General features: G+C 56.0%; 2 protein-coding genes and 1 long non-coding RNA gene across 4 annotated transcripts; 2 read left to right on the forward strand and 1 right to left on the reverse strand.

The window, feature by feature from the left end:
* Window positions 1–19: 19 nt before the first annotated feature.
* On the forward strand, window positions 20–977 carry LOC123622916. Its single transcript, XR_006729662.1, has 2 exons — window positions 20–612; window positions 772–977. It is a non-coding gene; the product is annotated as an uncharacterized LOC123622916 (long non-coding RNA).
* A 3,197-nt stretch (window positions 978–4,174) lies between these two features.
* TMEM129 (transmembrane protein 129, E3 ubiquitin ligase) lies at window positions 4,175–9,465 on the reverse strand. Of its 2 annotated transcripts, none has more exons than XM_045529619.1 (4): window positions 8,560–9,465; window positions 6,431–6,905; window positions 5,873–5,993; window positions 4,175–5,755 (listed from the first exon to the last, which is right to left on the reverse strand). In XM_045529619.1, the coding sequence occupies exons 1-4, from the start codon at window positions 8,762–8,764 to the stop codon at window positions 5,507–5,509; spliced, it is 1,050 nt and encodes a 349-aa protein (XP_045385575.1). In that variant the 5' UTR covers window positions 8,765–9,465; the 3' UTR covers window positions 4,175–5,506. The 2 variants fall into 2 exon arrangements, with proteins under 2 accessions (XP_045385575.1, XP_045385574.1); XM_045529618.1 differs by having other exon boundaries at window positions 5,834–5,993; window positions 8,560–9,462.
* A 187-nt stretch (window positions 9,466–9,652) lies between these two features.
* On the forward strand, window positions 9,653–24,952 carry TACC3 (transforming acidic coiled-coil containing protein 3). Its single transcript, XM_045529620.1, is given in 17 exon segments — window positions 9,653–9,778; window positions 11,411–11,573; window positions 11,710–11,852; window positions 14,124–14,604; window positions 14,606–14,703; window positions 15,552–15,627; window positions 15,826–15,958; window positions 17,784–17,836; window positions 18,274–18,377; window positions 19,279–19,366; window positions 19,679–19,786; window positions 20,990–21,087; window positions 21,178–21,221; window positions 22,108–22,268; window positions 24,277–24,383; window positions 24,469–24,589; window positions 24,706–24,952. Coding segments are annotated over 16 exon segments (2,040 nt in total). The 5' UTR covers window positions 9,653–9,778; window position 11,411; the 3' UTR covers window positions 24,769–24,952.
* Window positions 24,953–25,584: the final 632 nt, after the last annotated feature.

Raw genomic sequence — 25,584 nt, forward strand, 5'->3', positions numbered from 1 at the left:
CGCGCGCGCCCGGGCGGGCAAGACCATCCGGCCCGTGCGCGGGGGAGGCCCGTCAGCTGCGCGCGCCTTGCGGGCCGGCTGCAACGGGCCTGAGGCCTGAGGACCGCGGCGGGCAGCGCGGCCTCCCGGCCAGACGCTCCGTCTGGCTGACTGAGAAGAGACCCGAGGGAAAGGTGGCCCCGCACTGAGGCGGCCAGCGGGCCCCTAGTGCGCCGATAGGTCGCACCTTCGCGGACCAGGGAGGGGTCTCGGCGGGAAATAGGGACGTGCGCGACGCGGGCGCGGGAGAAGGGGGAAAGCGGCGCGTTTCTGATTGGTCCCAATCTAGGTTCGGGCGCGTCTCCTATTGCGACGTGTCTCCGCGCTGGCGGGAACCGGAATTCCGAAGGTGCGGTCTTCGGAGCCGCAGTTGGCCTCACCCGAACTACCCGACCGCGGCAGGCTCCCGGGCTGCGTGGTGTAAAAAGGCAATCAAAGTCTCAGGGCCACCCCCCAGCTCCTGTGCAAAAGAGAAGGTAAAGGCCTCGGGCACCTGTAAGGAACTGGCCTCACAGAGCGTTTAGTAAGGAAATTCCTTGCTGGCCTCTCATAAGCACCTAAAACTGAAGCCTGGTGAGTCCACATTAATAACGAATTACGAGTTTATCTTAGAGGTAACAGAACTGGAGAACAAGATGGAATCAGACATTCTTCCACCTACCCAAGGACATCTACATAATTAATGCTTCCTTTACTCCTTTTTTCCTTCCTAACCTTCTTCTTCTTTTATAGATAATGCAGATTTCCTGGGCCTCATGAGAATGTAACCACTTTGCCACAGCAGAGCCCCCACCCTCGCCTTTTCCTCCTCTCTGTATGCCTTCAAAATGCTAAAGGTTCCAACTTTCCCTCCAGAAAAAACAGCCATAGCTTGTCTGTGGTTCGTGTTTTTCCTGGGCACATCTTCAACTTTGGCTTAATAAACCTCCATTGATTGAGATTTTTGCCCCAGTCACTCATTTCCGTTGACAGTGGTCTATTGTTTTAGGCCATTAAAAGTCTTGGCGTAATCTTTTAGACTTTGGTAATTGACTGCATCTTCTTGGTTGCACTGCCCTGGCGGTTGGCCACACACCGGCCACTGCCTGAACTGCTTGTCTCCACCCTTGCTGCTGCTTGTCCCCCTTCCCCGTCTATGACATCCTCCGGAGTCCCCAACATCCTCTTATGTCCTGGTGCCTGGCGCTCACAGGCTCTCAATGTACTTGTGGGTTTAAGAAGTCAGTCTCGTCCCCTTTCCCCGGGGCCAATTGGCCCTGCCTGGGGTACATGGTGCCTGCAGACTGCCCCACCCTGTCCAATCCTGCTTCCCCGCAGTCAGAGCTGCAGCTCCAAGGTTCCAGGTGAAAGAGTGGGCAGTGGAGACAGAGGTCGAGGCTGAGCCCCCAAGGGAAGGCTTGGGATCCCCCTTACCTCCCACACCCCTGGGAAGACTGAGCTTTTGCACATTCTGCACTCAGGATGGTGCCTTGATGTACCCCCTGCCCCCTCCCTTTTGAACTCAGGAAGATCATCCCCAAACTAGGACAGCCATATCCTGTCCCCTGTCCCCCCAGACCCCAGGCATCCCCATCATAGCCCTCAGCACAGATCTAAAGGGTCCTCGAGTGCCTGTAAGCCCTAGGGTCTGATACACAACCTTTCAGTCAGTGTTTACCAGTCTACATTGTTTATGGTTGAAGCACTGCTGGCCTGTGTATGCAAAAGAAAAAAGGTGAAGACAAAGCCTTACATTGGAAAGAATCAGAAGATGTTTTTCTTGAAACGGGATTTTAAAAAATAATCAGAAAACCCTCAAAGCACAGAAAACATGAGTCCATGTGTCCTATTTTTTTCAAAGAGGTTACATGAACTGCTTCCCAAAGAAATGTTCTGTGGGGCAAGTGAAAGGACGGCCTTGTAATCCTAGCACTCTGGGAGGCTGAGGTGAGAGGATCGCTTGGTTTTAACACCAGATAAAGCAGGTCAAGAGTTCGAGACCAGCCTGAGCAAGAGTGAGACCCTGTCTCTACTAAAAGTAGAAAAAAAATTAGCTAGGCAACTAAAAATAGAAAAAAAAAAACAATTAGCCAGGTGTGGTGGTGCATGCCTGTAGTCCCAGCTACTTGTACTTGGGAGGCTGAGGCAGGAGGATTGCTTGAGCTCAGGAGTTTGAGGTTGCTGTGATCTAGGCTGATGCCATCGCACTGTAGCCCAGGCAACAGCAAGACTCTTGTCTCAAAAAAAAAAAAAATTATCTATTTTCTCAGTAAAGGCTAAGATCATTCATATGAGCTCTCTTGCTAACAGGCACCCCACAGAGTTCTGTTTTCACAACATCTGAAAAGAGCTGAGCAAACAAAGGAAATGTAAAAAAATTCACCAGACCTATTGCTTTACAGTCTTGAAGGGTTCCTGAGCTCCAGTAAGGGTGGGAGCTTCAGACCTCAGTTCCTGCCCAAAAAACAAATCTCAAGGGCAAGATCACTGAAGAGATCTTTGACATCCCACAACTGCTTCTGTTATCAGCCCACCACTAAGAAAAAAGAGAAGAAGCGGATACAGCAGTACCTAGCTAATTGGGATATAGACATAAATCATCTTCACCCACTTTACAACCCCTAAATAAAAAGCCTGCGTCACTGGTCTTCTACACCTGACACACTCTCCCTCCCTCTTTCACTTCCATGTTTGCCCTTTTTCCATTTGGAAAAAGTAAAATAAACTTTTTTTTTTTTTTTTTTGAGACAGAGTCTCACTCTGTTGCCCGGGCTAGAGTGAGTGCCGTGGCATCAGCCTAGCTCACAGCAACCTCAGACTCCTGGGCTTAAGCGATCCTACTGCCTCAGCCTCCCGAGTAGCTGGGACTACAGGCATGAGCCACCATGCCCGGCTAATTTTTTGTATATATATTTTTAGTTGGCCAGATAATTTCTTTCTATCTTTAGTAGAGACGGGGTCTCGCTCTTGCTCAGGCTGGTCTCGAACTCCTGACCTTGAGCAATCCACCCGCCTCGGCCTCCCAGAGCTAGGATTACAGGCGTGAGCCACCGCGCCCGGCCTTTTTTCTGTCCTAATCTTTGTGTGAGAAATTTTTCTCCATCTGCACCATGAGCTCCTTTTAAGTTCACCACTCTTACACAAGGAACAGGACGGGGGAAACAGCAGCTAGCACTTACTCTCTGGCTGTTGGGATATACACTTGGGGGCTCCGGGGTGACAATGCCCAGGGCCATCAGGAATCCTGGGGTGCTGCCCAGTAAGCCTGGGTCAGGGTGAGAAACAGAGATAAGCTCTCTAACCGCAGGTGCTGTCTGGCTGCCTCAGTGCTCAGCTGGTGATTCCTGGGCCACCGTAACCCACAGCAAGGTCAACAGAGACAGCCCCCATGTCCCCACAGGACACAGCCACAGGCACAAGAGTGAATCAGCAGGGGCCATTCAGTGTTTGGCCACCAGTGTGTGCCCCCAACAGCTTCTGCATCTGGAAGCAACCACACAGTGACTTCCCCATCCCCCATGACACACAGCAGGACACCCCCAAGGGCCCAGGCTTCCAACACAGGAGAGGATCAACCACTGCCCCTCTACCAGACTGCCAGGCCCAGGAGGCTGCCTCCCACCCTGCTCCTGCAGGTGGCCCTGGGGCCCCCAACTAGAAATCAGAGGGGAAGTTTCCTGCAGCACCAGCCTCCCAGCCAATGTGTTTTTCTTCCTTATTCTGAATAAACCACACTCAAGTGTGCACAATTCTACTTCTAAGATGGCTTCTCCAACATCTCGCAGCCACTTTCCCAACTGTTACAAAAGCTTGGTTTTATTTTTTGAGACAGCTGTTTTTTTTTGAGACAGATTTTCTTTCTGTCACCCAGGCCAGAGTGGGTGACAGAAACATCATCATAACTCACTGCAGCCTCAAACAGATTCTCCTGCCTCAGCCTCTCAAGTAGCTGGGACTACAGGCACATGCTACCACGCCCAGCTAATTTTTCTATTTTCTGTAGACAGGGTCTTGCTCTTGCTCAGGCTGGTCTCGAACTTCTGGCCTCAAGCAATCCTCCCAACTTGGCTTCCCAGAGTACTGGGATTACGGGCATGAGCCACCTCGCCTGGCCAAAAGCTTAGTTTTAACATCAAGTAAAGCGAAATACAGTATATTGCTTCAAACTAACATTTTATTAAATTCTGCATTATTTAACTATAATAGATTTGTCTTTATAAAATTAGGTAACTTCTTTTGTAGTAAAAATAACCCCAAACCACTGGCCTTTCCTTGGCCCTTGAAACTGTGGACTGAGGCTGAGTCTGACTCCTGGCCACTGCCCCCAAGTGCCCCAAAGAGTCCCACAAAGCTGAGTTTTCTCTGCTCCCAAATCCCTGGAGTCAGGTGCTGCCTTGGGTAAATCATGCCAGCTGAGGCCATCACCTCTGCTTGAAACAGCCAAGTTTAGGGGTTTTAGGGCCACAGGTGTGAGGGCCCTCCACCTGTTTCAGAGCTACACCATGGAGCCTGGCCAGCATCTTCCCCGGCCCTCCCCCCACCTGAACCCTCAGGAATTGGGTGAGATGCCCGTCAGAGCCTTGACCACGGAGGCCATCCCCTTCTGAACTAGGCAGCCTGGGGCAGTGGCCAGCCCTGTGCACACCCCTGGTAGGACTGCTTTCTGGGTGTTGCTGTGGTGGCTCTGTTCCTCAGCTCAACCCCTGCCCTGGCCAGGAGTCTGAGACCTCAGCCTTCCATAGACTTGTAGGGGTAGCAGAAAGCACGGAGGACAGAGCAAATGCCCCTCCAGAGGTATGTGGTCCCATGAATGAGTAGGGCTGCCTTGGCCTGCCCTCCCATCACCACCCCAACAGGAGGGGCCCCTTGGCTGGCCACAGCCACCAGGAAGCACCACTAGGAGTGCTCCCATACTGGAGTGGCACCCCTGTTCTCCACCTCCTCCACCATCTGGCTCTACCCATGGTCTTCCAAGCAGCCCCTATGGCTGGGGAGGGGGGCCCTACACCACAGGGCCAGTGGCCAGCTCCAGGACATCAGTGGGAGAATAGACCACAGCCTCCTGGGCAAATCTGAGTCTGGCACATAACAGAGGGGCAGGGGTGCTGCAGAAAATTAAGGCAAGTGGCCCAGGTGAGGACCATCTGGGGTAGACCCCAAGGTCTTCCAGAGAACAGCTCTGGGGACAGCTCAATGCTGTGTTCTATGTCCAGTATCTGCCCCTACCTGGAGGAAGGTGGAGGGAGGCAAAGAGGTGTGAAGACCCATCCCACTGCCACTGGGGAGAAGTGTTTGCATGAGAATTTCTTTTAAACAAAAGTCCTCAGCCTTCTGCACTCAGGGTAAAGACAGTTGCTGCAGATCATGTGCTTTAAATAGAGCCCTTTGCAAGTGGAGGCCTGGCCTGGCTACTCCTCCCTCCCGCCATACCCTCCATGGCTGGTGGGGTACAGAGCCAGGCCAGGACCCCGTGGCCCCACCTGGCTGTTCAGCGCACGGTGCACACATCCAGGATGCAGAAGCGTGCACGGCAGGTGGGGCAGGGCACTCGACTGGCCAGCCAGGTGTCGGGGCGCTGGGGGTCCTGGCGGCTAGCGAACCACTTGCCCATGCAGGTGAGGCACCACATGGGGCGGCAGTAGCACTGCTGGCACTCGCCTGCTGCTGCCTCCTCACAAGTCTTCACCAGCTTCACACTGGCGCGCGTCTGCATGCAACCGATGCATGCCTCCAGCTCCTGTGGGCAGGCAGAGGGTCACGCAGAGCCCAGGGATGGCTTGGGAGCCCACCCACCCCACCCTGGCCAGCCCCCCACCTGGCTGCTGGGGACCAAGTAGGCTGGGTTGACCTCTACCAGGGAGGCGAACGTCTCCAGGAACAGGTCGCCCAGGCTCTGGTGGATGACCACGTTGGTTGCGCTGCGGATGGGTGCCTGGAGTTTCTCACACAGTTCCCCGTACTCCGCCGAGTTCAGCCTGGGGAGAGGCATGGCCCTCTGTCTGCAGCCTAGCCGGGACCCTGAGGCTGGCAGGGAGAGGGGAAGCCACAGCTGCTCCCCAAGGGGGCAGGGGCAGCTACCCCACCAAGCCCAGAAAGATGGCCCTGAGGCCAGAGCCTGCAGCCCCAGTCCCTGCTCACCACACAGTTTGAGCAACGGGACAGAAGACCTGGGAGCCAAGGGCAGCCACCAAGCCTGTAATCCCATACTGTCTCCGGAGTGCTCCCCAAGGTCTCAGGGGGAGTTGAGAGCACGGGGGTAGGAGGGGATCCTGAGGGAGGATGACATTTGAGGAGTGAGTGGCCAGTATATCACAGACACCTGGCCTGGTACCGTACAGGCCCATGCCTGCCATGCCCAATACCTCCCAGGGGGCACGAAGGCCAGGCCTATCGGAGGCTACCTCATTCTTACCGGATGTCAAAGGCCTGCACACCAGGGCTGGCACTGGCCACGCGGATGGTGAGGAGCTGCACAGGCAGGTTGGAGTCTGGCGAGAGCTCATGCTGCCTCGACTCTGTTACAGTCAGGTGCACATCCTGCTGCTGGGCCACGTGCACACGGTATGTGGTCACCTTCATCACCCACGTGTCTGTCACAATCACACGGGCACCTGGCGCCCCGGTGGCAAACTTGTCAATCCGACGGAACTCAGTGTTGACAGAGGAGGCAACAGCCTGCCAGCCTGACTGCGGGAGGGCATAGAGCGCCAGCGTGCGGGCCAGCGGGTGGCGGGCCCACTGGTCTTGGGACCAGTAGTAGATGAGGGTGCAGGCAAGGGAAGGGAGAGTCACAGCCAGCAGGAGGAAGAGCCACCAAGCCTCCGGGGCCTGGCTGGGGGAGTAGAGCTGCTTTTCTGAGGCTGCGAAGCACATGCCCACGTAGTAGCCTGCAAAGGATGAGGTGAGCCTCAGGGGAGCTTGGGACTGCCAGGCCGCTGTCTCACCCCTAGCTGTGCCCATCCCGGGGCTGTAGCACCATCCCTGTACCTGGGGGTGGTGGGGGGCACTTCCTCTCTCATTCCCAACCCTGGGCATGGCCCCCCACCCTGATCAGCTCCCACTCAGCCCTTGCCCACAGCAGTGGTATGATGTATTGGGGAAAATATTTTAATTTACTACTTTAGTTTTACACAATTAATAAATGAGTATTGAAAAACCACAAAAACCAAGAAAAGCAAAAATACACACGACTATCCGGTGGCACCTCATGCAGAGCTGAGCCCTGGCTGCCGGGGGCGGTTCCCTAGGCCAGATCTCGGGCTCTCAATCTGCCCACCTGAGGCAGCAGATCAGACATGGTCCACCTCAGAGCTGGGAAGTTGTGTGTGAGAAAGCAAGTGCTCAGAGAACCATGGCATGCGGCACATGAGCCAGCTGCAGGGCCCAGCTGGCCAGATTTGGGATGACATGGTCAAAATAAACATCAAAGATGCCCAGAGGCTGTATAGGAAAGTTCCAGTTTCAAAAAAATAGTAAACTTTGGAGAAGACTAGGCCACTATATTTTAAGGTAATCTGTTATGTAACAAGAAGTACATAATAGATCTACAAAGTTTGAGAGCTTTCCTTAGTAAGTTAAAAATAAAAGAAAGCTTGACAATGGGCTGAGGCCAGCTCTGCAGTCTGCTCAGGGCGTGGCCCCTGTTGAGTCACTTGTGCTCCCTAAGTTTGGGTTTCCTGCTGGTGGCTTGGGGTGCCTAGCCACTCACAGGCCAGGAGGGTGGGGAGGGTGCAGCTAGAGGGGCTACAGAAACCCACCCCACGGCTCTCAGGGAAGCAACCTGGCCAGGGCACCCCCTCAGAGCCCCATATTCATTATCCACCTCACAGGGTGCTGGATCCTCAGGCTGAGTGACCATCCAGCCATTCCAGTGTCTATCTCTCAAGCAGGCACCCTCTGCCTGCCTTCTTCCCCAAAAGGCAGGCCTGGGCACCTCCACCCCTCACCTCCCTCCAGCTCGCAGGAACTCAGGCTGCTGTGTTCTCACACCAGCGAGAAACACCTCCTGTGTCCACAGAGCTGCAGCAGTGGCAAACCAAGGGCCATTTGCATCTGTCTCTGTCCTCCAGAGGGCTCCCACCTGGTACCCCCCCCATCCTCCAACCAGCTAGTGCCCGCTATCACCTAGGTTATGGCACCCAGAGGCCGTCCCACAGCCTCCACATGTGCGGCCCCCAGACTGCAACTGCCTCCATCTCTGCCTGCCATCCCCAAACCCGCCCTCCAGGGAGCCCATCCGATCCCTTCCATTGGAATCAGTCTCTTGGAGCCTACCACCCCTACAAACAAAGGCTGCCAATCTTGCAACTCCCAGCCACGATGGGGATTCAGGACGTGAGCCCAGGAGGCCGGGGCACTCCCTGCCCGGGGTGCTGAACTTCGGTTTCTGCCATTTGCAAGCCAGTGCAGGCAGCGTCGCCCACTGCGGAGAAGCATGGCGCCCGCTGCCGACGCCTGGGATGGCCCAGCTGCCCCCGCAGCTGGACGCCCAGAGCTTCCGCGTCCCCGTCCCTGGGAGGGAGCTGGTGGGCAGCGCCTCACCGAGCGGCAGCAGCGAGTGGCACAGCAGCGTGGCAGCTGTCCGGCGCAGGTGGAAGGGCACGAAGGCGGCGTCCTCGCTGCCCAGCCAGCCGGACAGCAGGTTCTGCACCGTGAGCCCGGCCGAGTGGAACTCATTGGGCGTGAACACGAAGCACACGGCGAAGACCAGGTAGGCCAGCGTGAAGGTCACCTCAGGGCTGTCCATGGCACTGCCGCCAGGAGGCCGTCCGCCGACTGCCCACCGCCCTGGCGAAAGGGAGAGACCAGAGCTTCTTTCCGGGGCCGTTTGGTTGTGGCCGCCCCGCCCGGCCGCCGCGTGGCACTCTGGGAGATGGAGTCTCCCCCGACGCTCCAGTCAAACCACCCGAAGGACATTCTGGGAAATGGAGTCCCGCCGCCCGGCCGCTGCGGTTCACTGGGAGATGGAGTCCGACCCGACACCGCCGCCGGCACGCAATCTGCGGAGCACTCCGGAAGATGGAGTCCGCCCCCCTCCGTTATACTGCCCGTGGGACACTCCGGCAGATGGTGTCGCACCCGCCCCGCCATGGCGCGCGGGGCACTCCGGGAGTTGGAGTTTCCCCCTGCTCCTGATTTCTGTCCACTGCGGGACACTCTGAGAAATAGGCTCTCGCCGTCGAACCGCCACGGAACATTGCGCAATGGAGCCTCTGCGCCCTGTGCCCCACCAAAAGCGGTGGGCCGCCGTGACAGTGCCCACGAGGGCGCGGACCCTCCTCACAGGCGGTCCCGTTGGTGGCGCTGCATCTGGTCCCATTTTACAGCTCAGGAAACTTAGCCCAAGCCAGCGGCTCTCAGGCTCCGGCCGTGCCGCGCAGCCCAGTCGCGTCCGCGGCAGAGGCTGACATCCCCGGGACGATGCTGGGTCCCGCGACCCCGGCCCTCCCTCCAGCAGAGGTTCTCCTCCGCGAGCCAGCGGTCTTCGCGTCTCCCTCCAAACCTAGCATACCGCCCACCCGGAAGGGGAATCGCAGGCGCAGGAGGGGGTGGGGCTGTCGCAGCGTGTCTTCTTATTGGCGAGCCCGCCCCCGGTCGCACGCTGATTGGCCGCGCCGATCCAATCGTCCGCATTTGAATCCTCGGGCGCGGCGGCAGCGACGAGACTGGGCTGTGGATACTCTGGCCCTGGCGGAGCGGCCAGTCTCCTTCTTTCCTAGCGGCGGTGGCGCGGGCTCGGAGCCCCGGCAGCGGCGAACAGGTAGGCAGGCCGCCGCCGTTCCCCGCTCAGGGTTCCGGGTTCTCGAGGATACCCCCCAGGCTGCAGCCGCCGCCGGGCTCGGCCCCTCGGGTTCCCCTCTGGCTGCCGCTTTCCCGGAAGCGTCTCCTCCGCCGGAACCACCTGGCCCCGTCAGCGGGCCCTCCGGTGGAGTGTGGCCCTGGACAGTGGCCGGGCTGAGCCGAGCCAGGCCGCGGAGGGGGCGCGGGGCCCCGCCGTTGTCCGCGGGCGAGCTGAGTCGATTCTCTCTCCCGAAGCACCGCGCTCCTGCTCCGAGGTTCGCTCCCGTCTCACTCCCGCTCCCTCTTCTCGCGGTGCCTCTTGTGTGTTGCTCTCCTCTAGCCTTTCTTCTGGGGCCAACTCCAGCTGTGCCACCTGCCACAGAAACCTGGACCCTGACCCACACCGCAGAGCTGCCAGAAACCAAGCCCAGCTGTCGCTCCTGCTCAAGAGCCCCCTATCCTCCCAGCCCCGCGCAGTCAACAAAAGCCCCGCCTGCCAAAGGGCTCGCTGTTTTCCCGCCTTATTCCAAGCTAGGGACTGGCAGAAAGGTTTTTCTCTGTCGCCATCTCCCCAGTTCTAGGCTTGTGCATCCCAGGGCAATCCAGCACCGCCTCCCCGGCCCTTTACTCAGTTGTCCAAGCTGAAAACTTCAGCCTTGCCCTTGACTTCTGTTTGCTTTTCCCACCTGCACAAGTCCCACCTGGGCCCACTAGCCAAGCCAGGGTCTGGCCTCCTCCCCACACTGCAGGATCCCCTGGTTTCCCCACTTACCTCCTGCCCTTCCCTGTCCACCCACACACAGCACCCCAGCGGGCTTCTCAGGCCACTTCTGACCCCACGCCTCACTCTTCAAAGCCCCCCGGCACCCCCACCACCAGGTGCCTGTGATATCCCCCTGGGCAGGTTGGCACTGGGTTCTCTAGCAACTCCTAGGTCTGCAATGTTGTGGACGGAAAGGGTGGAAAAATGTGTCCGTGACCAGCGTGAGGACCTGAGAAGTAGGAATGGAGCCTTTCTAGAACCTCTGAGCTTGACTGGAGGCCCTGGTGTGTGTTTCTAGACTCCAGGCCCCGATATAGTTGTTCCCGGACACCCACCAAGTAATTCTAGATCTCCACGCTCCCTTCTCTTCTCCTTTCCTCAGCTCCTCCTCCAGGCCTGAACCCTCTCAACACCCTGTTCTGGTCCCCACTCTCTGGCCCAGTGGGAGGGAGTGCAAACCAGAGCCCCTGTCCTGCCCTCAGCTGCACTCTTGTGCCTTATACCACAGGCAGAGGCCTGTGGGGAGACTGGGGCTTCCTCTGGCTCTTCTGGTTTTCCTACAGGCCAGGATTTTCCTGCCTCCTAAGTTTTACCCAAGAGAGTAATCCAACAGTAGGGGTTGTTATGAGGACTTGGGAGGTGGGACAGGGACTCACTCTGAGGTTTTCTCTGCCTTGCTTTGCAGAGGACACCTGTGTGAGGTGAGCTTTAGGGTGCTGAGCCCACCTGTGCGGGGAGGAGACTTCTTCCCCACAGCACTTTGGGGCAGCTCTGTCTCTGGGTTATGTCTGTCCAAACAATGCAGTGTCATTTCCATCATGCTGACACAAAGATGTTCTGCTTTACTAGAATGAGTCTGCAGGTCTTAAATGACGAAGATGTCACCAGTGAAGAAAGTACAGAAAACTGTGACTTCCTGTTTTCACCACCAGAACTTTCCGGAAGATCGTCTGTTCTTTGTCTGTCACAGAAAGAAAATGTCCCACCCAGGAACCTGGCCAAAGCAATGAAGGTAAATATAAATTCCACTGTGTGCAGCCTGTCAGGTTGCCCTGGGGCCTACTTTTCTTGTGACCAAGCTGAATGGCCGACATTGTTGTAACAATTTGAATTAGCAAACAGGTTACTCTATCCTCGCTCCTTAACAGGTGACTTTTCAGACACCTCTGCGTGATCCACAGACACACAGGATCTTAAGTCCGAGCATGACTAGCAAACCTGAGACTGCTTTTGTTCTGGATGACACCATTGGATTAGAAAACTTTCAACATATTTGGCCACAGAAAGAGAAGTAAGTGTTGGTGCTGTTGAATGTACCGTAGCTTCCCAGTCTCTGACTGACTTGGGAAGATTCTGTCACATCTTTTTTTTTTTTGAGACAGAGTCTCACTTTGTTGCCTGGGCTAGAGTGAGTGCCGTGGCGTCAGCCTAGCTCACAGCAACCTCAAACTCCTGGGCTCAAGCTATCCTACTGCCTGAGCCTCCCGAGTAGCTGGGACTACAGGCACATGCCACCATGCCCGGCTTATTTTTTTCTATATATATTTTTAGTTGGCCAGATAATTTCTTTCTATTTTTAGTAGAGACGGGGTGTTGCTCAGGCTGGTCTCGAACTCCTGACCTTGAGTGATCCACCCGCCTCGGCCTCCCAGAGGGCTAGGATTACAGGCGTGAGCCACCGCGCCCAGCCTCTGTCACATCTTGGCTGGATTTCTCCTGATCTCTAGTGAGTTTATGCAGTGTGTGGCCCGTTGGTTAGCCGAAAAGTTGATCTTCAAATAATCAGGATAAGTTTTTACTTCATCGTTTACTGCTTTGCTGTGCCCTTGCCAATCAGTTGGCCTCAATCTTTGTTTCTCTAACTCGATGAAATGTCCTGACCCACCTCCAGGGAATGGCGATCTGCCCTTTCATTTCTCTGTTTCATTCTGCTCATTTCAGCACTCGGAAAGAACAGATAGAACCTTGTAGGCAGAGAAACTGTGTTGTACTGTCTATACCAGTCAAAATAGGCGTGCTGGGCTGTGGCGCATGCCTGTAGTCCCAGCTTCTTGGGAGACAGGTGGGAAGATTGCTTGAGTCCAGGAGTTCTAGGCCATAGTGCGCTTTGCCGATCAGATGTCGGCACTAAGTTTGGGATCAATATGGTGACCTTTCGGGAGTGGGGAACCACCAGGTTGCCTAAGGAGGGATGAACTGGCCCAGGTCGGACAGAGAGCAGGTCGCAGCTCCCTGGGGATGAGAATATGTGTGGTCAAAGGGCTGGGCCTGGCATCAGGCACTTGGCTGGGCAGTCTGCTGGCCGACCTGACGCGTGATGGTGAGTGGCACCAAGGCTCATCCTGTCTTTGCCTGGAAAGGGAAGGCCCTGGAGGCCGTGCCTCACTCCACAGCTGAGCTAATACATCTCACATCTAGTGTGCGTAGGGGCCTCCTGGCACCGTTTTCTAGTGGTTTTTGCTGATTTAATGGTTCAAAACTTTTAAACAGATCATAGATGTACAGAGAAAAGCACAATATAGCACTAATGTGCTCTCTACCTAACTTAAATTTTAAAAATGTCACTAATAAATGCCAGCAACATTTCCTGCATCCCTTTATGGTCCATGTGTCCATCTGTGGGGGACAGAGGGCATGGAGGAGCTAGGAGAGACAGAGAGGGTGGCCCTGAGAGGGTTGTCACATCTCTGGTCTGTCTGTCTCAGCCCGTGTGTCCCCAGATGGCTGCCAGCACTGATCTGTGGTCATATCCTTGGGTGAGATTCAAACCAGAGGACAGCGTTGACCGCACATTCTTGTTTTCTCCCCATAGCAACAGATGTTGTAGTTTATATCTTTAAGACAGCACCCCTTCAAGGATTAGGAGAAACACAAGATGGAAATGAAGGTTTTATTACTTACAGGCCCTGTCGGTACACAGCAGGCCTAGAGGCCACACTTAGGGCTGGGAGTGCTAGCAGGTGGGGAGAGCTGAGAACGTGGCAACTTGCAGTGCGTATCAGGGAATAGGGTGGGGGTCACTTGAAGTTCACGGGCAAATGCCCAAGCCGTCCCTTTAAAGGAAGCCGCAGAGAAGCGGGGAGCCCAGTAAGCTTATACGTGGCCTGAGCCATTTGGTGTGGTGTCCTCCTCCTAATGCCTAGGCAGCAACCTGTGCTATGTCACTCCTGTTACCGTTGACCGGCCTGTGCCTCAGCACTAGACCGTGTGCACGACATGAAAGGCTACTGGAGAAATGTGGGTTGGGCACCTAGGAAGGCATTTGGTGAGCATGATGACCAGGCAGGCCACAGGTGGAGACTCCATGCGCAGCCACCCCTCCACTGTGGGTGGGCTGTCTGCAGCTGTGCCCCAGGGAGCTGGTCACCAGCAGGTGGTTGTGTTAGGGGACACCACAATGAGGAACTGTGGGTGGGGAAGGAGTGTAGAACTGGAAGCTGTGTCAAGGGTGACAGGCCCGGCTTCTGGTGGGGAGGGTTAAACTTGTATTCACGATGGACACTGAGGCGGTATAACGTTACAAGAGTTCACTCCAATTGACATTAAGTCTATTTTTAAAAAGCCAACAGTTTATCAAGGAAGTGGACTCCAAAACTACCAATAGAATTCTCCAGAAACAAGTGGTGCCTGGTGCTGACGCTCCTCCAGGGAATGCAGACCCAGCCTTTGAAGGTGGCAGCTCCGTGGAGCCTGGCCCGGCCCCCCTGGCCAACCCAGGTGCCTCCAGCTCTCCCCAGGGCCCAGGAAGTCCTGAAAGCCAAATGGCACCTCTGAGGAAAACGTCTGGCATCCCTGACAGAGACTTGGAGGAAAACATTAGTTCTCGTCCCTCAGACAGAAGCGTGACATCCACCTCTGAGGCCCTGGAAGACCCTCCCAAGATAGCGTCCCCCACCAAAGCAGACACTCCTCACAGAGCCGAGGGAGAAAGTGCATGTGGCGGGGGCTCTGCCTCCTTGGCCGAGGCTGCTGTGCCTCCTGGTACAAGCCCTGAAGGAGCATGTGGAGTGACCCTGGCAGACCTCCCTGGCGAGACCCCCGGCCCTGGCTGAGAGTGTGGGCACCTCCGGGCCCCTGACAGCTGGCAGGGCCACAACCCCAACCTCCGGGCCTGGGGCCGCGGAGGACTCAAGTCTGAGCCCGTAAGTGCGGGTTGGCTGCTCTGTGGTATGTGTGGTCAGGGGTCCAAGTCCAGAAATGACACTTAGACACTCCTCTGTGGCCAGGGGTACCCCCGAGGAGGGGCCTCTGGGCAGAGGAGGCACAGCTGCAGGGTCCCCAATCCCGAGACCGGGAGGGTGCCAGGAGTTGGCTCTGCGGTTGTGTGGTAGTGCGCCCTCGGTTTAAAGAAGAATCAAGCACGTGAGCGCCGGCACTCGAGTTGAAAGCAAAATGTGGCCAGCCCCAGAGCAAGGCCCCCTCCCCCAGCTCAGGCACCTCCCCAGGTGAACCTGAATTCTAACAGCCAGATGAGCCTGTTACCACCTAGGGTGACTCTCAGTCCCCACGTGTGTGCCTTCTGGTTGGAGCACCTTCTGGTGCCGCTGCTCGCTGGGGTCTTAGCCTTCCTCACCCCACGTTCTGGGGTGGAGCTTTCCTAGCAGAGCCTCCAGGGCCAGCTGCCATCCACTGTCTCCCCTTAGGCCACACCCCATGGCTTGAGTTGCTCAGCCCTGGGATGGCCCTTTCCTACCCTCTGTGTCCCCAGGCCCTTTGCTGATTTCACAGTCAAAAGACTACAGGGAGTCGTCTTTGCTTGCCCTGCCCCATTCCTCCCAGAGTGAGCAGGCAAGGCGCGTGTTTCTCATGCTGGGTAGGGTTGGCGAGGGCAGCTTCGTGGTCAGGTCACTTGGGCAGCCCCTGTGCCTGGCGCACTCTAGCTGAGCATTGACGTGACCAACGCAACAATGCAGGTGGGAGGCAGGTGGGCAGCTTGGTGCTGGGAGCCACGGGGCAGGGCGCCTGGCCTCTGCTGACTCTGTCTCTCCAGGCAGCTGCGTCCAGCCTCAGTGGAGGACACGCCTGTGGCGCAGATGACAGCCGAGACCCCAAGCGCAGAGGGCAAGGTATGGGGTGTACGTGTGAGGGCTTATGCTCCTGCACTATCCATGTAGGAAAGTGTCAGGGTATGGGAGGCACAGGTGACCTTGCGGTGGCAGGATGGGATACCCTGCTGCCCCCGGCCCCATTGATGAGACTGGGTGAGGCAAAATCCCACCCAGAGCGTCCTCAACTGCAAAGGGTGACCCTGACTTTCCCTACAGGAGGGAAACTGGAATTCTTCAGGCACATTGGTTCCCACAAACTGTCCAGGCAGTGAGGCAGTGCCCCCCAGGCAGCAGGGGCCAGAGCCTGCCTTGGAGCCCAGGGAGGAGAGCTTCAGAGACCCTGCAGAGGGTAAGTCGCCTCAGGGCAGACGCCCTCTGGTTTGCTTTAAATGTATCCCCTGACCATTGGGGTTTGGTTCCTAAACTCCCCTGTGTCATTAGCCGCTGGCCGTTCTACAGGCTGGTCTGTCCCCTAACGTTAAGTAATTCATACGCAAACTTCTAGTTTATGAAAAGATAGGCATTTTCAGTAGGATAGGGCTCATCCCTTTCGCAGATTCTGTATACTCGCTTAGAGAAATTCAGCCAAAGGCATAAACAAGGCGACGCACGGACAACATGCAAACTCGTAATCGCCAGCTGGGCACTCGTTGGTAATCAGGGAATTAATGAAATGAGAAGCTTAAACCTTCAAGACCAGGCTGTGGTGAAATGTGGAAGGCAGAATGGTCATTAAAGTGCGTCAGAAGAGAAAAGCAGGAGAAAAGAATAAATAAAGTGCATTCAATGAGTTAAAATTGGATTGGTTTAAAGGCTATAAAGCAACTTTGTAAGATCAAGGTTTTGGTTACTTAAAAACTCAGCCATTGGGAAGACTGGAAGGTGAACGTAGGGTTTATCTCTGGCAGGATAGTCATGGGTTCTGGCCACATGGGGATAAGCTTAGCTGGGGTGGACCTGTCACCCCCATGTGGGACCCCCGGAATCACACACAACATGGGCTCTGAGTCCGGCCTCTCCAGGGAGCGCAGTGTTTCCAAGCCTCGTCCCCGCTGTGGGGACATTCATATTTTGTTCATTCATTCATTCATCGATGGCCGCTTGGGTTGTTTCCACGTTTTAGCTGTTGTAAATGATGCTATGAACAGTCATGTCTTTAGGTTTTTGATCTATTTTGAGTTAATTTTTCTATATGGTGTGAGGCACCCTTAAGATTTTGTGTGGACATACATTTTCCTTCTTTTGCGTGTATATCTGGCATTGGAATTGCTAGGTCATGGTGACTCTACGCTCACCAGGAACTGCCAGACTGTTTTCCAGAGGGGCCGCACCATTTTACATTCCTACCAGCAGTGTAACAGGGTTCCTCACCCACACTTGTTATGTCTCACTGATCCTGGCCATCCTAGTGGCTGCGAAGGGCTATCTGGTTGTGGTTTTCATTTGCATTTCCCTGCTGGCTAATGAACCTCTTTCGGGCATCTAAGAGTTTTATAGTTTTAGCTCTTACATTTTGTTCTTTGATCATTTCGAGTTCATTTTTGTATGTGGCGTGAGGCACCCTAAAGGTTTTTGTTTTGTTTTTAATTTTTTAGAGATACCTCACTGTGCCGCCCAGGCTGGAATGCAGTGGGTGTTCACAGGCACAGTCATAGCTCCCTGCAGCCTTGAACTCCTGGGCTCAAGCGATCCTCCCGCCTCTGCACTGGCTTACCCTCAGGTTTTTTAATCAAAATTTATATTATCAGATCTTAAAAGATTTTTCTAAGGTAGTTTTAAACAGTAGTTCTGAACTAGGGTACTTGGTCCCCCCAGGGGACCTTATTGATTGTCATGCCTAGGGGGTGCTACTAGCATTGAGTTGGTAGAGGCCTGGGATGCTGCTTAGCAGCCTGTAGTGCCCAGCACACCCCACCGCAGAGAGTGCTCAGGCTCCAAGTGTAAGCAGCGCTGAGGTGAGAGATCCCACCAAAAGGCAAAGGACCCTCGGCCCCAGGTCCCAGGTCCCAGGTGAGGAGGCTGCTGGCCTGGTGGCCAGGAATGCTCCTTGTGTTTATTCCACCAGAAAACCATGGTCACATCTTCTTGAGGGCCATGGGAGACCTAGCCTGTGGCCCTCGGAGCCCTGGGGGTTAGGGGGACAGTGACAGCAACAGTGACTTGCTCCCTCTCAGTTCTAGGCACAGGGGCCGAGGTAGATTACCTGGAGCAGTTTGGAAGTTCTTCGGTAAGTCCTGGGCACTGTGACGGCAGCCTCACCTGCACTGCGTGTCCCCAGAACAGCCCCACATTGTCACGCCCAAACAGCTGGATGGTTCTTCACCGTGGAGCGTCACTGGGTGCCCGTATTTCCCCTGACTCAAACAGGCCCGAACGTTGGGACTGGTCCTGAGTCTCTCTAGGGCCCTGGTTTTCTGCAGTTTCTCATTTAAGTGGTGGCCTGTGGTCCTAGCAGAGTTCCAACCCAGGTGCTCTCCTGAGGCACACCTGGACATGCTGTGATGCCAGGAGTGGCGGTACCTGGGGCAGAATTGTGGGCGACCACAAGCAGGAGTGTGTTGTGACCTCCCCAGAGCCCTTTACCTGGTGTGCAGCTCCCCCCAGGGCTCTGGGGACTGTTCTGGGACAACAGTGACACCTGCTGACTTGCCCTATGCCCCCCAGTTTAAGGAGTCGGCCTTGAGGAAGCAGTCCTTATACCTCAAGTTCGACCCGCTACTGAAGGACAGTCCTCGTCGTCCAGTGACCACAGCCACTGGGACAAACAGGTACCCGCACGCCATTTGTGGAGGCTTTAGCGCAGGCCAGGGAGATGGGTGGCTGTTTCCAGGTGCTCCATTTGATCAGAGACTTTTAGACTAAGGGGATGATCTAAACTACAAGTGAGTCATGGTGGGTGCAGGACAGCAAGAGTCCCGAGCTCCTTGGTGGGCACCGTCAGGACCCTGTCCTCTAGTCACAGGGACCCTGCCATGGTCATTATTGATACCGTTCTATGGAGATTAAAGAACTAAACATACTTTTTTTTTCCTCTCATGTTTTTTTTTTCCTTCTTTTAATTTCCTTTTTTTCTGTCTTCTTTACTCCCGGAATTCCCCAACAGATAAACATTTTTTTAAGTAGTAACTCTAGAACAGAGGTCAGCAAGCTATGGCCAGTGGACCAAACTCTACCCACTACCTGTTTTTATAAATAAAGTTTTATTGGCACACAGCCATGCCCCTTCCTTTACAAATTGTCCATGGCAACTTTCACACTACTGAGTAGTTGTGAGAGAAGCTGTGTGGCCTTCACATCCTAAAACGTGGAAAACGTGGGCTGACCCCGGCTCTGGAAGGAAACACAGCACATTTATGTAATTTTGAGGAGACTGACCTACTAGGCATTACATGAAAGCCATGAAGCTGAGGAGGAAAAATGTTTGCCGCATCTCATAATAAAAATTAAGCCTTTGACGCAGGAAGGACAGCAGGCAGAGGGAAGGGGCTCGGGGCAATGGGAGAGGTTGGGCTTGCTAGACACAGTCCTGCATTTTCTACTGCAAACCTGACTTTATTGGTTTTCAACTAACAAACTGAGAGCTTGGTTAGACTGGACACATCTGTGCTTTATGTCCTGCTCAACACTGAGAGGACCTGAAGTGACCCAGGCTGCTCTGTTTGGTCTCAGCACACACGATGCGGACTGGCCTTCCTCAGGAAATCCGCCAGAAGCCACACTCGTGGAGCTTGATTTCTTGGGAGTGCTGGATGTTCCCGTAAGTACTTTAGTCCCTCTTGAGTGATCTTTCTGTGGTCTAAAGAGATATGTTGTTTTAAGGACCTGTCCTATGTTCTCAGGGTCCAAAGCCTTCAGCTGAGATGGTGTGGTGGGGCTGCTGGCCACTTGACAGATGGGGGCTTGTTGCAGGTCCCGCCACCCGACCCCTGCTATCTCCATGGAGTTGGGCTAGGTGGGCCTTTCCTCCTAGATGGCAGGTTGCAGGTGGGAGATGGTAGGAGGCAGGCTTGTGGCTCCTCCCCACACCCCCTGGGTGCATGGCTCCCTCCTCATCTCCATCTCCCTGCAGGTGCCAGGCCCACCCCCATGTGTCCTCATGCCTGGGAGCCCACCCCGGCCTACCACTGGGCCCATCGTAGACCTGCTGCAGTACAGCCAGAAGGACCTGGACATGGCAGTAAGGACACGAGGCAGCTCCTCTGTAAAACTGGCAGGCCGTTGTGGGCTGGCACTGAGTGCACGGCCCGGTGCCAGGCATTGGGTCCAGGGCACGACCACCGTGCATGCTCCTGATCCTCCTGGTGGAATCACAGGCACCTGCTGGCATCGATTACTGGACCCCCAACCCCTTAACCCATTCCTGATGCCCACATAACTGAGAATTTCAGGTTCCCGTCCAGCATCCAAGTAGGCAGCTGCCCACAAGCCAACTCCCCCACGCAGAGCTGTCAGACAGCCTAGACTCTGGCCTGGGGTGCAGTGTTCATCTTGGGGGTGATCTCGCACCCTTGAAGGTGCCACTTGCTGCCGTGAACCTGGGTGTGACCCTTTCTTGCCCCACCCTCCCCCACCAGTGCAGACTCCGTCTCTGGATGGGTTAGAGAGCCCCACCTCCACCTTCCTCAGATTTGAGGGTCCCCTGTGTTTCCCTCTGTCCTCACCAGACACACTGAGGCTCAGCCTGTTTAAATCGCCTTATCTGTGGACACTGGAGGGGCTGGGTGTCTTTGGGCAGCATACTGAGCTGCTGTCTGCCTGGCAATCGCCAGGGAGGTATGGATGGGATGGCCCAGGAGGACAGCTGGCCTGGCTGGGGCTTAAGCCCTCGAGTCTTCTCAGGCCTGCAACACAGGCCCTGACACACAGGCCCCCAGCAACCCCCTGCGCCGTGTCGGGGCCCATCCGAGTGGCCCTGGAGCAGGCCTAGAGGCCCACAGCACGTAGCGTGGCCTTCTTTCTGTAGCTGGCCACCCTCCACCCTGCAGGCCCGGGCTCCTGGGGACTGGCAGGCCTCTGGGCCCTGCCTTCCCGCAAAGTTCACTAGAATGAGTCAGTGCCCATGGGGCCCTGACGGGTGGACATGCCAGGTGGATATTCACTCCCTGGGCACCTACTGGATTCCACCAGGGCCAGTCACTCGCAAGCACAGCCAGCGACCCCATGCCTCCTGGCCCTGTGGTGACCTAACTTGCATGGCCTGGGCCTGACCAGGGCTCCCAGGGCCTCCCTGGAAATCCCACATGGAACTGTGACTTGCTGATATGGCCCCAGACACCTTGGGTGTGGGCACGGTCAGAGCCTTGTGAGAGGCACACACCAGGGAAGGTTGCGTGGGGGCGTCAAGGTCCCACCTGCCGACTCGGGTGTGTGGTTTGCACAGGTGAAAGCAACACAGGAGGAAAACCTGGAGCTGAAACGCAAGTGTGAGGAGCTCCACGGGAAGAACCTGGAGCTCCACGGGAAGAACCTGGAGCTGGGGTAAGTAAGCCTTGCGGCCTCAAGCCAGCCATGACCTGGGCTGACCTGGCCACAGAAGGTCAAGGACACTCATTTGTTCTCCTCCCACAGGAAGATCATGGACAAGTTTGAGGCAGTCATGTACCAGACAATGGGTGAGTGCCCAGGCCACCCACGGGGCTTACGCCTCTACCAGGTGCCAGCTGCTCCCCAACCCTGCCCCCCCAACCCGTGTGACATCCCAGCTGTGTGCACACTCGGTGAGGCCAGGTTAGTTCTACCTTTCCAGGGTCCCTCTTCCTAGCACACAAGTATCCCTTTACAGCAAACCCACCATGGAGCCACTGAGAAGTTAGGGAGAATCCGGCAGTCAGAGAGGCTGGTGGCACCTGTGTGGCTGGCATGTGTCAGGCCCCAAAATTGTTGAGACCCTGAGCTGGCAGCTGGGGCCATGGCAGGGAACAGAAGTCACCCCCCCAACCCCCCCATGGGTGCTGCTGGACAGCAGGCCTCACCTGGGACAAGGGCTCAGGCTCCCACAGGTACCCCTGTGGGGACCTGTCTTAGGTTAAGTGTCAGCCAGGGGCAGGTGACTTCCCAACCCTTGTCTCCCTCTGAGAGCACTACAACACCACAACCAGCAACCTCAAGCTCGCCACACCAGCTCCCAGCTTGCAGGTCACACTGTGGGCTCTACGGATGTCCGAGCACTGCCCCTCTTCAGCAGCCTCTGCTGCTGGGTCCCGGGCTGCAGGCCCCGGGCTTCATTGTCCACTCCCTATGGTCCCCCGTGGAACTGACACTGAGGGAACAGCTGTGTTCTGGGCTTTCTGTCCCACCCTGGAAAATCACAGGTAGAAAGGGGAGCTCATCACCTTGAGAGGACATCTGACCAGGGACCACATCTGCTGGGGCTCACACGCAAGCTTGCCGCCTCTCCTCCTGGTGCCTGGTTCCCTTGCCTCCTGTTCTTGGCTGTTTCTGGACCCCAGCGTTTAGGTTGCCTCTAATCCCAAGTGCTTGCTGTGTTTTTCTCTCCAGAGGAGGCTCAGAAACAGAAGGAACTTGCCAAAGCCGAAACCCAGAAAGTTATAAAAGAAAAAGACCAACTTACTGCAGACTTGAAATCCATGGAAAAGTCCTTCTCCGACCTCTTCAAACGGTTTGAGAAACAGAAGGAGGTGATTGAAGGCTACCAGAAGGTGCGCCGTGCTGCCCTGTGTCCTTACCACGTGGGCTCACAGGGGCTTACGGTCCACACTGACAGGACCTGATCCTATGCCAAGCCTTCCCTTGTTATGGGACGTGGGGTGTCCCATGAACAAGAAGGGCTGCTGGTGGGGGTGAGAGTCGCATGGCACAGCTGGTGTGAGAGGCTTTGGCTGAGGTTGGTTAGAGCACAGGTGAGCAGAGCAGCCACGTGGGCACAGCCTGGAGGCAGGACATGGCAGGGGTGCAACGAGCATAGAAGGAGAGTCCGGGGCAGGTGGCAAGGGGTACGGCTGTACTCGGTGCACGGGACAACCTGCCTTCTGGAGAAGGTCCTGGGCTCTGCAGCGTCTGGACCGTCCACTGTGTGTAAAGAACAACTCAGCTGTGATCGAAGAACTATGACATATAAGATAGCTTAACTCTTCGATTACTGCTGCAGACGGTTTTACAGAGAACACCTGGCACAGGATAACCAGGTGCTGGAGGAGGAAACACGGTGAAAATCAGAACCAGTCAGTAGAAACAGACCCAAAGGAGCGCCAGACACTGGCGCCAGCAGGTGTTGGTGGAAGGTGCTTCTCAGATCTGCCTTGGGGAGCAGAGTTGGCAGGGGCTGCTGTGTGGATGCTGGGAGAGACAGGACCCCTCGAACAGTGCCATGGGCTCGAGGACGCCCCTCCCAGCAGTGTTTCCTGGCCCTCCCCTCGGCCACGCTGTGCTCTGTATCACCGGCCTCGCCTCTCCCAGGCAGGCCTATGTCATGGCTACACCCAGCCACCTCCCGAATCTCATGGAGGCTTCTCTGTGCTTCATCCCACCTTGGAGGACCCAACCGAGGTTTTGGGGGGGGGTTTTTGTTTTTTCTTTTTGGAGACAAAGTCTCGCTCTGTCACCTGGGGTAGAGTGCCATGGTATCAGCCTAGCTCACAGCAACCTCAAACTCCTGGGCTCAAACAATCCACCTGCCTCAGCCTCCCAAGTAGCTGGGACCTCAGGCACATGCCACCATGCCTGCCTGATTTTTTTCTATTTTTAGTAGAGACGGGGTCTCGCTCTTGCTAAGGCTGGTCTCGAACTCCTGATCTCAAGCAATCCTCCCACCTCGGCCTCCCAGAGTGCTGGGATTATTGGCATGAGCCACCGTGCCTGGCCCCAACATAGGCTTTACAACAATCACTATATTCAAAGACATATGGTTTCAGAACTAGAAAGGGACCAAATGAAAGTTCTGAACTGAGAAATGTACTTACCGAAGCTAACAATTCACTGGACACAGTTCAGACTGGCTGCCTTGAACATTCACCACGGAAGGAAGAGACTGAGTCAGGGGCCAGGGTGCAGCCTGCAGCCCCTGGAGCTGGGGACGGAAGACAGGGAGATGCCGCTGTGGAGGGAAGGCCTGACCACACACGCCAGATGCCTCACCTACAGGCAGGTGGTCAGGAACTTCCACAGCCACGAGACACAAGGCTGTAGGTTTAGCAGGAGGTGGGAACCTCAGCAGAACTCGGTTTTAAACCACCCAACACACCACAGCTGGTGGCTCCTCACTGTCACTGGGGTGGGGAGGGGCCAGCAGGGCTGTGGGGGAGCAGCATGTCGAGATGCCAGGTGGCCCCTGCTGCCATCCTCTCGGTGCCAGCCCCAAAGCAGGGGTCTCAGCTTGCAGGGGGAGGCACCCAGGGGCGGGCTGGTCAGTGTTCCCAGTGCCTGGGCACAGAAACTGGCTGGCTGAGGGTGTGGTGAGAGGGGTGACAGCTGCAAGGGCCCAGGGGTCAGAACCAGTGACCCAGAGGGTGGAGAGCCTGGGGCTGTCCAGAACCTCTGAAGCGGGTGGGCTGGGGAAGTATGTGGAGTGGCTTTTTCACTGCTAATGTCCCAGGCAGCCTCGAGGGTCTGCAGTCTGCACCTGACCCCCGGGGTCCCCAAGTGCCAAGCCTGGACCATCTTACATAGATGAGTACTGTTAACAGTTAATGTCTGCTCTCATTGCTGAAGAACGAAGAGTCGCTGAAGAGGTGTGCTGAGGAGTTTTTAGCGAGGATTGACAAGGAGGGCCAGAGATACCAAGCACTGAAGGCCCACGCAGAAGAGAAGCTCAAGCAGTGAGTGTTCGGGGGGAGGGAGCCCCCAGGAAGGAGGGTCTGGTCCTCAGCCCCTTGGGCTCAGCCTCTGCCCTTGCCTCTCCAGGGCAAATGAGGAGATTGCCCAGGTCCGGAGCAAGGCCGAAGCGGAGGCCTTGGCCTTGCAGGCCAGCCTGAGGAAGGAGCAGATGCGGGTCCACTCACTGGAGAAGATGGTGGAACAAAAGGTGGGGCGCAGGGAACCCCAGGGCCCACCAGGCTCAGGGGCATCTGTTCTAGGCCTGTTGCTGTTCCCTCTAAGCATGTTCTGCAGAAACCCAGCGATTCGTCTTTTCTCCTTCAGACTAAAGAAAACGACGAGCTGACCAGGATCTGTGATGACCTCATCTCCAAGATGAAGAGCTGACCGGAAGTCACTGACCAGTAGCCACCCTCCCTCCTGTCTGTCTGTCTGTCTGTGTCTTAGGTTCTGTTACACCCTCCCTCCTGTCTATCTGTCTGTCTGTGTCTTAGGTTCTGTTACATTCTTTCTACTGTTAACTTGTGTTTAGATTGTTATAAGGTCAAATAAAGTTTCCCTTAAATTCAAAGGCTGAAGTTACTGGTGCTGGTTAAAGTGAAGATTTCCTGGCCCTGGCCTGAGGCCCAGCTTATCCACAGCCATTGCCCCGTGTGCCCTTCCCTCTTCCCTGCCCCGCAGCCGGCCGCCTTGATCCCGCCTCCCTCGGCAGGCGCCATGGGACATGGGGACCACAGATCAAAATCCAAGTGGGCTCAAGTTTTCGAGTAAAAACATGAAAACTATCAGCAGCCAGCTGTGATGGTGGGTTTGGTGTCATCCTGGCAGGCCTGCAGCCCAGTGCCCACGTGCTCGCCTGCTGTGGCGTGCGTGTGGTCAGGGAGCACCTGCAGAGTCAGCACTGTCAAGATTGTCTTCGATGATGTGAGAGGCTTAGAGCAGAAAGCATGTTTCCCTGAGGAAGAAGAAATTCCATGAAGACGGCAGGGTCAGCTCCCATTTAAGTTTCCAACCTGCCAGCCCACCCTGCACATTTCAGACTCTGGGACAGGTGCAGAGGCTCTGAGGCAACCTGGGACCCAGGACAGGCACCGAGCTGACGAGACACAGGTCGCCAGGGCTCTGAGCCATGGCACCTAGGCCCCCAGAACCAGGGACAGCCAGGGCATCCCCTGGGTGGCTGCCTCAGGTGGGTGTGGGGCT

Source organism: Lemur catta, chromosome 17, assembly GCF_020740605.2.
Source record: "Lemur catta isolate mLemCat1 chromosome 17, mLemCat1.pri, whole genome shotgun sequence".
In the NCBI taxonomy this organism is placed as follows: domain Eukaryota; kingdom Metazoa; phylum Chordata; class Mammalia; order Primates; family Lemuridae; genus Lemur; species Lemur catta.